Source organism: Colossoma macropomum, unplaced genomic scaffold (genome assembly GCF_904425465.1).
Source record: "Colossoma macropomum unplaced genomic scaffold, Colossoma_macropomum, whole genome shotgun sequence".
NCBI lineage: Eukaryota > Metazoa > Chordata > Actinopteri > Characiformes > Serrasalmidae > Colossoma > Colossoma macropomum.
Genome location: NW_023494788.1, coordinates 31,461,279 through 31,477,811, shown reverse-complemented (window position 1 = coordinate 31,477,811; position 16,533 = coordinate 31,461,279). Strand labels below are relative to the sequence as shown.

At 35.7% G+C, this 16,533-nt stretch overlaps 1 protein-coding gene across 1 annotated transcript in view; it reads left to right on the top strand.

Moving 5' to 3' along the window:
• Positions 1-16,533, top strand: part of il1rapl2 (interleukin 1 receptor accessory protein-like 2) — a 354,577-nt gene that overhangs the window by 190,901 nt on the left and 147,143 nt on the right. Inside the window, exon 3 of the mRNA XM_036569190.1 lies at positions 2,947-3,220. Coding sequence (XP_036425083.1) covers positions 2,947-3,220 — 274 coding nt within the window. The remainder of the gene's footprint in view (positions 1-2,946; positions 3,221-16,533) is intronic.

Genomic DNA, 16,533 nt, shown 5'->3' with positions numbered 1-16,533 from the left:
TTTTAATTTGCATGCAGTGACACTATTTTAACACTTAGAAGTAACAGTTTTCAACAGTCCTCACAAAAGCAAGCTGTATTGCTTGTAGCTTATTAAAACAAGCAGATAAATTCTGTCTTTATAAACTTTCATTTGATAACACATTTGTGTTTTTAAATGCAACCCCATTTCCAATAAAGTTGGAATGCTGTGGAAAATGTAAATAAAATCAAAATGCAATGATGTGCAAATCATTTAAACCCTGTATTTAATTGACTGTAGTACAAAGACACAATATCAAATGTTGAAACTGAGAAATTCTGTTGTTTTTTTTTAAAAAAAACATGCCCATTATGACTTTGTTGCTAACAACACGTTCTAAAAAAGTTGGGACGGGGCAACAAAAGGCTGGTAAAGTTGTGTAATGCTAAAAAAACACCTGGTGGTTGATTGGCAACAGGGCAGTAACATGATTGGGTAGTTAAAAGCATCCCAGAGAGACCGAGTCTTTCAGAAGTGAAGATGGGGTTCACCACTCTGTGAAAGGCTGTGCAGGCAATTCAAGAATAACGTTTCTACAGTACATAATATCATTAAAAGATTCAAAGAATCCAGAGAAATCTCTGTATGCAAGGGCCAAGGCCAAAAACCAATACTGGCTGGCTGTGATCTTGTGATTCTCTAGTGGAAATCACTGCATGGGCTCAGAAATACTTCTGAAAACCACTGTCTGCGGTCACCTCCGTTCCCAAAGGCTTACAGAGTGTTGTTAAAAGAAGAGGTAATGAAACACAGTGGTAAACATGCCCCTGTCCCAAATTGTTTGGAATGTGTTGCTGGCATCAAATTCAAAATGGGCATGTATTTTTCAAAAAACAATAAAATTTCAACATTTGATATGTTGTCTTTGTACTATTTTCATTTAAAAAAATGGTTTACATGATTTGCATGTCAATGCATTCTGTATTTATTTACATTCTGCACAGCGCCCCAATGGAGATTTTTTTTTATAATTTGAATTTGATGAAAATGTTGTGCTTTGTGCACAGTCTTGTTGTACGGAAGAATTTATTTATTTATTTGTTGCCATGCATTTGTTATTTGTTGACTGAAAAATCTCAGAAGTGGAGAGTTGAACCTGTCAGTACAGAATGTTAATTGAATGTAAATGTAATGCCACTATTCACCACAGCCTGGCCTTCATTAGAAATGAGTCTATTGGAGGTCACTTTCTCTGTCATGTAGACAACATTTCTCCTTTTTGTCTTGTCATATGTCATTATAGCAGAACTTGTCAAATGCTGAGCTTGCTTGGCACATTTCTACTGATCAGGAACCATGAGACATATTCACACACCCCAGCAATCTTTTACACTATTGAAGCAAGCTGGTGTAAACTGCAGAACTAAGCCCATAATGCCTAGAGAGCACTCTTTAAAGGATGCAAATTAAAGCCTGAATGTGACGTGCAAGAGAGCTTTATAACGATAATGGTGGTTCGAAGTGCAAATACTCTGCTGAATTTGCATCAAACCTGAGGTCTCATGGCTAGTGTTTGAATCCATTGTGCACTTCAGTTTCTAGAACACATTAGAGATAGTCTCTATTTTCAACAGATATTGTGATGTCAGCCAAAAATATAAATGTTATAAGAATGTTTTATTTCAGCAATTAGGTTTGCATCATGCTTCTTTGCACATTTTGATCAAGCTTACATGTGCGTGTATCTTTAAATTTCACATTGCAGTTTCAAGTGCCTTTTCCAGTGGGAATCCCTTGGAGCCCTCTAGGCCTTCAGAGAAGGCTTAAAGGTTTTTGGCAACATGCATATATGTAAATTCTACTTCACTTTTATCTAATAGAATCATTATGCTTATTGTAAACTCTTCAAGTATCATTGTACAACCATTTTTTTCATTGTTAAGTTTTGGTTGGAAACAAGATCCCCTGTTGATTAGGACTTCAGGAGGACTGAAGGCCTTACACATTAGACAAACATAATTAGGAAGTAACAGTGGATGTCCCCCCAGTGGATAGGGGCACTAGCAGAAATTAGCATTATTGTAGGGATGGGTTTTTTCCTTATGTTTTTGTAAAGGAAAAACATCCTTTATGTCAGAGGTCACTAATAGGCAGACCGCGGTCCGAGTCCAGACCCAGACACTGTCCTATGCGGACCTGGACCTATAACCGATAAACTATGTAGAATTATTTACTTCTGACAGGGTGGTCCTATTTTAATCAGCATAACTTTTCAAGCATTTACGGTACCAGTTTAGCGGCCTGGGAAACTCAGACCAATCACATGCGTTGTACATATCACACGTGACACTACTCAGCCAATCAGATCTGTGCATTATGATGAGCACTGAGACTCAAGTGAGTGGTGCACACACAGGGGAGGGACAAGGTGAGAGACAGAAGTCGGAGAAGAAAGTGAGTCAGAGGGAAGTTATTTCGTATGGTGTGCTCTAAAAAGAGAAAACTGACAATAAATATTGTTGAAATATTACTGAATTGTACTTTATTTGATTTGACATTCAGTTGTTGACTGTATAAGATGTTTTTATAACTACTAGTCTACCTCAGTAAACAGTATATGGCACTGAATCATGATGCAAGTTAGACATTATGATGTTCTGGACCTTTTCGTGAGGAAATTTTCTCTTAACTGGACCTTACTGAATTTTAATTAAATACCCTGCTTTATGTTTTTGCCATGTTTTTGTTATTTTTGTGACAGAAATAAAAAAAAGTTGAACATGCAGACTTGACCTTGTTTAAATCAAATGTAATAAGGTTCTTTCTATAGCTTGCTATGTAAACAAATATGCAATTATGTAATTATATTTAAATAATATAGCAAAATGAGATTAAGATCTCTCAAGTCATGAAGGTTAACATCACATGCTTTGTTTTTAACTTGAATGTCCTAATAAATCTAAATGCTTTTGCTCTCTCCCACAGTGGACGGCTGTATTGACTGGTCCGTGGACCTGAAGACATATCGAGTCCTGGCAGGAGAGCCTCTGAGGGTGAAGTGTGCCCTTTTCTACAGCTATATCCGTACCAACTACACCATGACACAGAATGCCAAGCTGCGGCTCATCTGGTATAAGAACAAGGGTGACTCAGAAGAGCCCATTATTTTTTCTGGCCACCGGCTCAGCAAGGAGGGCGACTCCATATGGTTCCGCTCAGCAGAGATGGAAGACAATGGCTTTTACACCTGTGTGCTGAGGTGAGTTCTTCTTAAACACTTTTACGGTATCCGTATCCTGTAAAAGCTGCAGTAAAATAGTAATGCATTGAACTATTTTAAGTCAAATATATACATAGTTTCCACATGAATAAAACACATCACAAACACAGTTTTGTTTTTAAATTTACATTCAGCAGTATTGATGTAATGTTTTCTTGTAGAAATGATGTACACATGAAATATGAACTAGCTAAATCCTCAGGAGAATACTGAAATTAGCATTAAACAGAACTGGGGTAGCACTGAGACATTCAACATTAAATAGTGCAGATGGACAACAAACATTGAAATGCATTAGACAGCAGACAAAAGACAATTTAGAACAATTAACAAAATGCTCAAATGTGTGACTTTTAAATACACCATCTGCTTATTACTACAAGTTTAGTAGTTAATTATTATTCACTTATCTGGAAAAAGGGCATTTGTTGCCCAGTATATAATGGTATTACATAGGCATGCAAAACTAACAAAGAATGAGGCCTTGAGCTTTAAGCCGTCGCATAATTCTGGTGCCAAATGCCTTTAGCAGATTAAATCAGCCAATGTATCATACTTCTTTGAGAAAAGCAGAGTATTTGTCTCATCCCAAGCCTTTTCCAGAAAGAAAATTATGACCATGTATGTATGTGGACCTAAATTTCAATTTTTCACGCTCGTAACTGCATAACTTACATATTACTTCTTTAGTAGTTATTGGAACATTACCAGTAAGTGTAGTTTATGCTCTGTAATAGCCTGCAATGGCCACACTTGAGTTCTTCACTCTGATAACTGCGTAATTTACAAATTAGTTACAGAACAATTCATATTAGTTACAAAATAACACGTAAGATTAATTAGTAAATGATATTTACCGCTGTGTTACATCACATTAATTTTTAATTACACTTTTTAATCATTTGGGAACTGAGGATACTAATTGTTGTAGTTTTGCAGTTGGGATTTTCGCCATTCTTGCTTGATACAAGACTTCAGCTGTTTAGTAGTCCATGCTGAAGGCAGGCCAGTCAAGCACAGTCTGTGTCTGCGAAGCCACGTTGTTGTAGCACATGCAGAATGAGGCCTGGCATTGTCTTCATGAAGCAAACGTGCATGTCCTGGGAAAAGACGTCATCTTGATGGCAGCATATGTCTCTTTAAAATTCCAGTATACGACTCTGTGTCAATGGTACCATCATGCATATGCAAGTCACCCATCCTGTGGGCACTAGTGCACCCCTATACCATGACATATGTTGGCTTTTGCACCTTTCGCTGATAAAAGTCAAGATAGTCCCTTTTTCTTTACAATCTTGCATTAAGAAATGTTCTTTTGAACTGTTGGACAATTCTCTCACGACCTGTTTTTGCTTGCAAAGAGTCTTTGGTAGATGTTCCTTTTATACCCAATAATGATACCCTCACTTGTGACCAATTTACCTGCTTATTGTGGAATATTTCAAAATGATGTAACTTGATATTCTACAAAGTTTTCAATCTTACTTTGCCCCGTCCGAATTGTATTATACATATATATATATATATATGTATGTGTGTGTGTGTGTGTGTGTGTGTGTGTGTGTGTGTGTGTGTGTGTGTGTGTGTGTGAAAATTGGTGAGTGGTATCAAAATTGGAAAATTTCAAACAATACCTAACCTAATTATAACACATACCCTCTTGCACCATTTTGAAAGCTTCCCTGGTCATTTTTAATGTGCTTTTGTAACAGCATTGTGGCATTCTGCCTGTGCTATCTAATTGGGACCAAGTTCCTGTCATTTCCCTTACTGTGCTTATTATCAATAGTATCCCACTCATTTGGAAATACCCACAGACAGACATGGCATATAGTGTCATTGTGTCAGCACATAGCTACCTAGCTGTGGCTATTCAAAAACTTCATGCTGGAAGTTGGAATTTATGTTGGAAAAGCCACATCTTGAAATGGTTACTGTAGGTTCTCTAGCAACATTTAGTTAACCTCTTAAAATCCCAGGCTTATTACATACTAAGTCCCATGTGTCAAACTCAAGGCCATGAAAACATCATGCCCATAAAAAAAAATAATTTAATTTTCTGTTAACTTTAGCCCATTTCACAGTGCACTGCACTACAATTCCCAGCATGCAGTGCAATGTAATGTGTGCCCCAAACCCACTCCCCCAACAACAATCCATGGGACAGGTGTTACAACACAAAAAGAAATGATGCCAAGTGTCTAATTCAAGCCAATAGGTTTAAAAACTCATAGGAACATTTAAAGAGGTTTAACTCTGTAGCTAATCTAGCCTGTTGTATATATGCTACAAATGCTTATATTTTGCTTTTGCAGTTTTGGCATATTTTGAATAAACAGTAGCCAGGTTGGGTCATAACAAAATGTTAGCAAATTGGGTGTTCTCTGGGCCACAGATTTGTTGAGAGTTTTAATATGGTCCTTTTACTAAGGCTTATTTTTCAATAACTACACAGCCTTATTCTTAGCTTATAGAAGTGTATAGTAAAACGTCAGACCTGCCAGAGTCTGAAGCCCTTTAATTGTATACCCTACCCCAATCCCACCCAAACCCTACGAAAAGCTGGAAAATTTTTCCGAAGCCCTTCTTATGGTGTGTGTTTCTCATATGGCCTGTGCTTAATAATTCCAGAGCACAATAACATTCATAACTTTCGTTCTTTGTGTGTCAATCCTCTTTCTCATTTGAATACTGACAAGAGCAAATAACACGTAAAATGCTATAGAACAGTCATACAAAAAGAAATATACCCCTTCAAAACAAGTCAAGAAAAGACCAGAAAGGGGCTGGGAGGACTCCCAACGTGTAGACAAAGGGAATTTCATCTGTCACAAGCCAAGCTACTGCGAGGTACAATAGCTGTAAAATAACACTGGCAGAGGCAGCTGCGTTGGAAATGACAGGACGAGCCAGAAAGTGGGGAATCTTATTTTCTCCAGAATACAATCCCTGCAGGAGGGGTAATTCTGTGTTCCTACCCAAGGCAAGTACACACCTCGACCAATAAAACACAGTCACCACCACTAGTCACACAAAGTAACATCCTTACACTCCTAATGTGTAATATGCCACAGGAAGTGATGGCAGCCATGCATTGTGAATATGCATCGACACTTTACAAAAAGTTTGTCTCGCTCTCACAAAGCTAACAACACATTATGTCCACAGGGAAACATGTTGAAACAAATGGAAAAGCACATATCCACAGTGCCTTTTACCCTAACCCTTAGAATATGCAGACAGCCATACCTATTAGAGCTGAGCCTTCAATTTGGGCCATAAATGACAAAACATTAATGAAAAACCCAAACAGTGTAGGAGTAAGCATTTGGCTAATGGCGATTTGCCTGAGGACTTTCTGACAAGGCTGAAGTTAGCTCCTTATTTGAAATTTTTGTTTCACCTTAAATGGTGCAGCAGTTACAGTGGTGTTTGAAAGTTTGTGCACCCTTTAGAATTTTCTATATTTCTGCATAAATTTGACCTAAAACATCATCAGATTTTCACACAAGTCTAATAGTAGATAAAGTGAAACAAATTAAACAAATGAGACAAAAATATTAGATAGATAGATAGATAGATAGATAGATAGATAGATAGATAGATAGATGATAGATAAGTACATATAAATATAAAGGAAAGATAAATAATAAAATAAAATTAAATAAAACAATAAAAATAATGTGCAGTACAAAAATAAGATGTAAATTGCATAAATACTATGCGGTTCACAATACAGTGGTGCATGTCCCCTCCAGTGAATGAACAAGTGACTATGTACTGTAAACAATAACCTATGTTAATAGTTGTGCAATATGACATTTATGGATGCATAAACAAAGTGACAGTGCATTGTGCAGTATTCGTGGACAATAGACTAAGTGGCAGTACAATATGAAATATGTATAAATGTATAATCAAAGTGGCAGTGCGTAATAATATGAGTGGAGAAATGTCCAGTTTGATAAAGATCACATGGACAATCCAGAAGGCTATTGGAACAACGTTTTGTGGACGGATGAGACCAAAAACTATCCCCGATTGACCAATTTTCTATTGAGCATTGAAACAAACTAAAAAAAAATCAGAAGTGCTGACTCAAAACCTAACCCTGTCAACATAGAATGTATATCAAATGTAAATGTAATTGACCAAACAACTGCATACGTAAATAATTAGTTGTGTAATTAGCTTATAGCAATATGACAGTAATAACTCTACATAAAACATATACTAACGTGTCTCTTATACACTTAATGAAAATATGACTCAAGGTTTGAGATACGACTTTTTCGGTGGGTACTGGAGCAGCATGACACTTGTTAAGACATGGCTGATGCAACCTGCAGTGCTAATGCATGCCAAGGCCTTCTCCTAACACCCATTTTCCAGAATTTTTCTAGTCAGCCTGTCCTCTATCTCTAGCTGTGATGGAGAGCAAGGCACATTTCACGCCTCCACAGAAACAATGGAGGCGTGTTTAGCTTTTGTTCAATAACTTGAAGTCTGTAAAGAATAGGACACATGTTGCCTGGCTCTAAAGAATACCTCCTGAAATACTACCATTGCTTGTTTTTATAGTAATTATCTCTGTTGCCCCAGTGTTTTCTTTCTTCTTTGTACAATCCCTTTTATACTCACTTGTAATTCTCTCTCTCTCTCTCTCTCTCTCTCTCTCTCTGTCTGTCTCTCTCACTTTCACTCTCGCAAGTCAAGATACTGAGATGCTTATTATTAACTTTATCATAAAAGATACCAAGATATAATAACATAAAGTTGTGTGTCTTCACTGCAAAAACAAGAATTTAACTGGATTTATTCAGCTCGTATAACTTATGAAGCAAAGCAACAATATGAAGCAAAACAAAATAACAGTTCTGATCAACACTCCAAACCAATCGACCTCCTTTTACATTTTAGAGTTAGAGTAGAGGTATAACATAGTGAAATGATCAGTATCTGTTTGCTCTCTATATTACTCTCATTTTCTGTATTCAGAATTAAAGTGGGTGTGGTGTGGAAGGCGGTATGGTTCATTATTTACTACTATGTATGGATTACGAGTAGCAAGCAAGTAAGCAAAGTTTATTTATATAGTGCTTTTTACAACAGGTGTTGTCACAAAGCAGCTTTACAAAACAAAACAAAAAAAAACAACACAAATTAATCTATTCAAAACATAGCAATATCTTAATGTGTTGTAACATTTTTTTTTATTATTAATATTGTTTGTAATCATTGAAAAATCTGGATTTGAAGTTGAAGACCTCTGATACAGACTGTGAATTTTGATGCAGTTAGTATAGAACTATGAGATTATTTTGGACATTAACTCTATAGATCCAAGCGTCTTGCTGGCAATCCATTCTGAGAATTTTATGATAGCCCCCTAAACTCTTTTAAATCTGCTGCCAGAGGGATTATGGGTATGTATGCTTTTGCCAGAGTGAAATGTATCATTGTGTGGAATTGGAGCTTTCTGTGTGCTTCTGTGTTTTTATCACTGTGTAGAAGTTTCACGAGGCTTCCTTCATTGTTTGATGTACTGTTATTTATTTATTATTTTATTTTATTTATTTTTTTTCCTAAGTGAGCATGCAAGCTTATTCAGAGTGCAATTCAGATTGGTAAGCACTTATTTGTGTTTTGTTTTATCAGACTAACGATAAAACGTGAATGATACCTGACTTAAAATACTATGTGTTTTCTTGTTGAAATAGGTAGTTTGCGCCAACAAACCGAGCAAATCAAACAAATCTTTGTTAGGTCATATCCTTACATATCATATAAGCACAATAACTGAGAAACCATGTGATTAATGTACAGATTACAAATTAAAGAGGCACCTAAAAAAAAACCTGAACATTTTGACACTTATTTGTGTCTGTGTTCATATCTGTTGTGTCTGTATTCAGATCTGTTCCGATCGCATGTCTGTTCATTCCAAGTAATTAAGTAATGTATTTATATTTAGTTACATCTGTAGTGCTCATTGTTACATAAAGTCTGCTTAAGCAGCTCATTAGATTGTTCCAGCAGAATAAAAAAATGCCATGAAAAACTGTATTTCTGTTTATTTCCCATTCAGTTTATCTAAATTGGAAATAAGCCCTTTGTGTGTACCTGTGTGCTGTGTATCATAATAGAATGGAAATAAAATGTTTCACAGCCTGTTGCCATCTTTACTGGATGCACTTTCCTCTATTTGACCTATCCTTGCTCTGCCAACAAAAACATTCAGTGTAATAACTAAATGTAGTGTGCATTATTAATTTCCTATTTATGATATGCATGTGAAAGGTCATGGTGTTAGAATAGATCAGTTTTTTTCATCTCATCCTGCATTACAGCTGCAGCTATACAGCAAGCATAATTTGAATCATGTAACTTTTTAGAGACTTTGTGTGTCTTATCATTTCACTTTTTTTTTACTGGGATCTGAAGATCCCCACCTTTTTTGTCTCCTTCTGTCACTGTCTGCACCTTGATTTTATTAAGTATAATATGGCTTGAGACAATAACTCTTGCCCAGTATGGCAAGTATCATGAGCAAAATGTTGCTAAAGCCAGTGAACTATTTGTTCTGTTTGTCAAATGTTATGATCAGATGTTTATCCCTAAAAATCATGACAAAAACTACACCTGATCTATCATAAGATTTCACATGCTGTTAAAATAATCATTTCGAAGTACTATTGTGTTTTAATTGTAGATACTAAATTAAACTGAGTTTTGGACAAAAATTCTGTGTTTTCTAAAGCTAAAGCTTGTCTTAACTAAAAACAGTAGCTAAGAAACAATACATTTGTAGTTGAAGCATGAAAAGGTGAATTTGAAAGGATTAAAAAATATATGTATTACTTTCTTATTTTTGATAAGCAGTTTAGCATATGTTGTCATATTCAAGATGCATGAGATGCAAGTCCATACTCCACCAGAATGCAATTTAGAGCCTGCATCTTATGTTTTGGTCAGATGGGTTCTAAAGTGTTTAGCCCAATGAAGGAAGCACAGAAAGACTACTGTAGCCATCTAAAGCTACTGCACAGAATGAGAAATGCCACACAGCAGATAGTACAAAGTGCAACTGTGCCACATAGAAAGCAGAAAAGTGTTGATAACTATCAAGCTGACTGTCATTTTACACTCTTGTATAGATATAACAGAATAAACCATTCAGTGTCATCTTGTGAATTTGTCTGTTTTTTGTCAACTCTTTACAGCTCACTGTTTTCAAGCTAGTATGAGATAAAATAAGTTATGATATGACTAGGCTTGTAATGTTAGCTGAGGTATCTGTTTTAAAGACTGCCTTTCTTGGTGTAAATTTCAAGCCACATGTTACCTACTGTGGCTTTTGAATTTCTGGGTATTGGTTTATTGTTATGCAGTAATAGAGAGATGCTAATCTCAGAGATGTTGAGGAGGTCAAATAATAGCTAGCAAATTCTAATGTCAATGTTGGACTGAAATGCCCATACTTACTAGAAACACTATTTCCATCAGAATAAACTTAAAACTACAGCAGAAAAAAGCATTTTTTGTCTTCTGCATACAAGGGAAGCTATTCCTTCATAGGCATAAATAACAATAAGCACCATATATCTTCTTCTTCATAAAATATTTCTGCAGTTACATCTCTTTTATTGGTGTTTATGATGATGCTGCCAGACATTTTAAGTGCTGACCACAAAACCATCAACTTTGACTTTTTTTGATTGATTCACTTCAAATTGATATTCAAGCTTTAACTAACTAGATAATCATAGGTGTGGATAGAAAGAAAAATAAGGTGACCTCAAACGGCATTCATGTCTCTACATTAGAAGCCCATTTGAAAACTCAGAGCACACATGAAGTGTTGCAGTAGGTCTCATAAAAAAGAAATTTCATGCAAACAGCTTTAAATTCCTTCTAGTGAGCACAATTCATGTTTCTCTCATTGACAGCAAGCCAGATAGATTCTGATGCAAGAGAACATCTACCAAACCATGTTGTTGGTGATGTTATTTCTGATGAATTCTATAAGGGTCTATATCCCCCTAAACCTTCATATTGGGATTTATCTGTCCATAGAACTTTGTCCAGACCAATTGAGTGCAGTATGCTACTAACTTTACTTTACTAATAGTAGAGACCAAGGACAGTGCATTTTATATTTGACAGGGCTACTTCAGTTTACCCCCCATTTATTTTGTTTTGACCCTAATTAGCTTTATCTCAAGGATGCTGTGTTGCTGAGGTTGGAAAGGGTGTTAGTTAAATAGCCAGGACCCACCAGTGGGTCCAGAGTTTTACTACACATGTCTATAACCTTCGAATAACTCATAATATTAATAGTGTAATAGTGACAATTGTAATAGCGATAATTATTTCAGAAGTGGGCCATAAAAGACAATAATTTAGTAATACACCGTAGTTTGTGTTGTGTACATTTTTCAGTCTGTCTTTAGATCAGTGTAACTGTTTAAACTGCAAGATTACACTGCTATATTTCTGTCTTGAAAGGATAATGATAGTTTCACCTGCCTTGCACTCAATCCTCATGCTGATTTGCCCACAGGGATGGTGGATGAAAATTGCCTGCATAGCTAAACCTGACACGTTTATATTAAAGCAGTCTAATGAACTGATTAATTAATTAAATGGATGAACCCCTAAAATATTCTTAGACACTCATTAGACATAATGACAGATTGGTGTTAATACTTTGTGCCACAGAAAATGTTTGAGGGTCTGAAAGTCTACTTTTATTAACCTTTTAGCAGCCACATCTCCTTTGTAAATGTATAACAGGATCCTTTGGCGTAGAACCTTTTAAGCTACTGTCTAAGTTTCGTCTTAGGCTGTTGTCTGGGGGTGTTTGTCCTTCAGTTACTTCAAAGGTGAGCTTTTATTTCACAGTCTGAGCTTCACTTAATTTTTGTTGTAATTTTTACTGACACAGTCTCTTTATCATGACATGATAAGAAATGTGTTGATGCTAGACGAGCTGCTGTTTTATCAGGTATTTGTAAAATTTTTACTCTGCAGTAATTTTTTCATGGCATTGGCTCACAGGTCTAATGGCTCGGCCAAGCAAAAATAGTGGAATAATATGGTGCTTCCAAGGCATTCCCTACAACTATAGTGTTTTACAACATATATACTATAATGACATATAACACTCACTACATGTTATCGTGACACTTTATGGATTAAAAAACTAATGGCGTTTGCAATAAGTAGAAAGTGTATCAGTAAAATAGTTTAAAATCTTGTAAAGTAAGAAACCTGAGGGTAGTTACAAGCAACCAATAGATTGGAGTTAAACTGTTGCAGTGGCAGTACAGCAATGGAATATCTAAATGGTGTTCCATGAAGTTCATTAGGTAATTGGGATGATCATACAGCTTCATATTCATCATTTCAAAAGTAGTACTTTCTTATGTTTACAGGCCACAATAAACAGGAGGTGCTTGATGCAGGAGGGCTTGAGCCCATGCCCCTTTCTCTTCAGGCTGTGCAACTCTGTGTTGGTTGGTGTGTGTGATAATTCTTAAAGATCCGTTTCAGTGAGGCTTAGCTCAGCATCGCCCCAGAAATAGAGCTTGTTGGTCGGCTTGGGTTCTGTAAGCTTCATCGCTCTTCGGGTGCCCCTTCTGGTGCAGTACCAGTGACTATGGAGATTTCCCCTTAGTAATTTCATAGTGAAATTGGAAATCATGCCAATAAAGGACTGATAATCTTTTTAAGAAAGCGTCTCATTGTATAGTGCGGTTATTTTGAACAACAACTAATCAAATGGAAGTAAGGGGCACTAATAACTTAACTAAGCCAAGCAAAAAAACAAAGACAACATCAGAATGTGTGTCACATGACTATTTATATATATATATTACAGTCTTAATGTATACAGATGTGCAGACTGCCTCCAGAGTAGGACCGATAAGAATTGTGGTCCCAGTAAGTTAAGAAGTTTTTTAATAAATTCAGGGTTTTTTTTATTTTAATAGCCGGTATATCAGCCAGTATAATTTTTCGTTCTAAGCAGGTCTTGCTTTTGTGGGCACACAATATACATGCACAAAGTATGTCCTGTAATTAACTTTCCAATATACACTAAATGGCTTTCTCAGTGTCCTAAGCAGTATCCCTACCAATCACAAAGCCAATGTGGTTTGTCCTCCCCACATAGCTTTAACAACTCTATGGTTTCTCTGTATTTGAGTCAGAAAAACAAAGAAAAAAAAAGACGCTGCTATACAAAAGCCAGAAATAGTTTAGTCAGTCATGGATGAAGTGGATTAGTCTACAACACAACATGCATATGTAGAGCCCATTTCACTCATTTTTCCCCACTTGCGCTGTTATGTTTAGCTCTGCTTCATTGGCTTTGCAGGATGTGAGTCTTGGGCAGAGGAATGTTGATCATGCATGCTTATCAAAATTTTGGGACCGCACACAGACAGTTCTCAGATATGTCAAATAAGCAATTTTGAATCTGTGTTTTATTTCTTGTTTTTTTTTTCACTTTAACTGAATGTTCAATGTAAAACTCACTTTTATCACTCTGACATTTTTAATATTTTACACAGTTTTCCCTGGGACCTTAAAATTAGCAAAGATTAAAAGACTTCAAAAGGTTAAAGCATACTCTACTGACTCAAATTGTCATCTCCAAATTGACAAATATGATTGTCATTCCTCAGTTGTCATGTTTTTAAACTCATCAGTGTGTTTTTCCTCACATCAGCAGTGCTTGTTCAGTACGTTGTAGAACAAGCCACCAAATACCTGTGCTTTATCTGTCTTATTTAGACAATACCAATAACTATGTGGGACTTCAGAATTTGCTGACATTATCAGGCCCTACACCAGGGAGAAAAACAATTTATAGATTCAGCTTATATATAGAAGCAACCATCTGAAACAATTATTTGCAAAAGTACAATGTTCTTAAAATGTTATTAAGTAATATATTTAATATATTTAATAAATTGCAATTTATTCTATTCTTTCAAGTGGAATAATAGGATAAATCTCTAATATATTACCACATACAAAAATATCACAGGGTCCTCAGGTTCAAAGGCATGCACATTAGAAGAGGTGGGAACCTTCTACTAATGTGCACATCTTTGTTTTAATATGTGTGCTGGGACTATCTGTGCTGGACCACTGGAGCATCATTTCTCCTCAATTACTTATGTCCTAATTAGCAACCCCAGGAGAAGTGAGTATGCCGCCGTAGCTTTTTTTTTTCACCCACACAGCCCTAAAATTTAGCTTCCAGTGACTATTACATTTGCCTCGCCGCTACCAATGATAGCAAGTGTTGACAAAGGCTATCTCCTTTTATAACCATCACTGCACTGAATGAAAGGCAGTGCAGTGTAAGCAGGTTTAAGGCTTGAAAGACTCACTTCTTTAAATGTCTACTCTCATTGTGGCCACAGAGACGCGGAGACATATCCTCTATCACTTATTTACCCTTGGGCCCATTGATCCACATCACATCAACGTCTGATCTGGAGAGGTTGTTCACGAGCACTCAACGTGGTTGATGATTCAACAGAAATAGAACTGAGTTAGTACCAGGTCCTGCCATGTACTGCATGCTCAGCACAGGACTCAAGCTAAGCAAAGTCAGACACACTCTGGGTGACATGAATGCTTAGTTGCTTAAGTTTTCCCAAGTTTTCAAAATTTTTTTAGTTTAACTCCCAGGTTTTTCTCTACAACATGACTTCCTCTTTTATTACATAAAATCAATTGAGCTGCTTCCCCTTAGGACATAGGATATGTCTTATCCTTGTCTATAACTGATAAGAATCTGATGAAAACACCATGATATTAACAGCCAGAACTTAAAGCTTTCAAAACTGGTCATTTTAATGTTTTTGACAGTACTATTGGGAAAGCATTTGTGAGTGAGTAAGTAAATGAGTGACTCCCTCCCCTCCATTTTATAATGAATATTACTTTAAAACAAGGAATTCATATAAAGAAACATGAATAATTTAATTTTATTGATTAATTTATTCATTATTAATGTTGTATTTTATTGATTAGCTTTTTTGTTAATTTATTTTTTTTGCAGTCAAAAACATGCTTATTTATTTATTTTGTTCAGTCAGTATCAGCCTTCTGAACGTTCACATTTTAGCACACATTTTCAGCTTCAGTTGAATGGCATGAATAAATAACTAAGTTTAACATAAACCTCCATAAATCCACATTCATTAAATGGTAGGGTGAAGGGTTATAAGTAGGTAATGTTCAGAACTTAAATCAAATGCATTTTGCTTTCAGCCGGTCTGTTTTGAAGCGTCAAATTGGATCAGAACAATTGTTTTATTTTGCTTGAATGGTTCAAATGATTTGGTATGAACACCACCAACTAAGTTTATTTGCTACGTTTAAATGTTGCATTGATTTGATAGGTTTGAAAATACAAATCTATCTACTTGCATTAATAGGAAATTCCAGTAATTTTTCCACCGATTAGAGAATTAGAGTCAGAATTGTTTGCAGGGTTGCTGATGGGAACCAGACATCTGAAGCATTTAATGCTTCTAAAATCTACCTGTGAGTTATTACATAAAAATGCTTATATGATATGAAATGCTGCCAGTTGGCTGAGAGTGGTGTAAGGCAAAATAATGCTCAAAGAAAACATTTTTTTTTCAGATTTAAAATTTAAAATTTTCATACGTGTAGGTTTACTAGTTTTTGGATTGTGATCAAAATGACTATATTTGTGTGGTAGATATTGTCACCATTGGCACCACTGTTGTAAAAATATCTGAGTTTCTCTGCAACTTGTTTTACGTTTATATCTCAGAAACTTGGAAAATCAGTGAACTTTCTTTTCTAATACATGATTTTTTAAAATGGCAAATTTTAAAGCTGTGATGTTCAGTTCATTAAATATTATACAGTCTTTGTTAATAATTTGGGCTTAAACTGAAGAATACTTTTGAGTTACGATTTTGTAAACTTATTAAATTCAGTTGTAATTGCAGAATTTAATTAGAAATGTCATTTTTTACACTGTATGTGAAATGTTTGAGCAGGACCTTCTCTAACTGACAGCTGCTGACACTCTCAAATGTGCTTTCAGCATCATGGAGAGCAGCAATAATTCTTACATTAGAATAAGATTAATGATGACATGAAATCCACTGAAGCATTTTGACTTACCATGCATTATTTTTTATTATCAACATTAAGCAGATGTCTTTCCAGAAGAAGCAGACATGTATTAGCCCTTTATACTAGGAATAACATAAGCTTAACATAATCACACA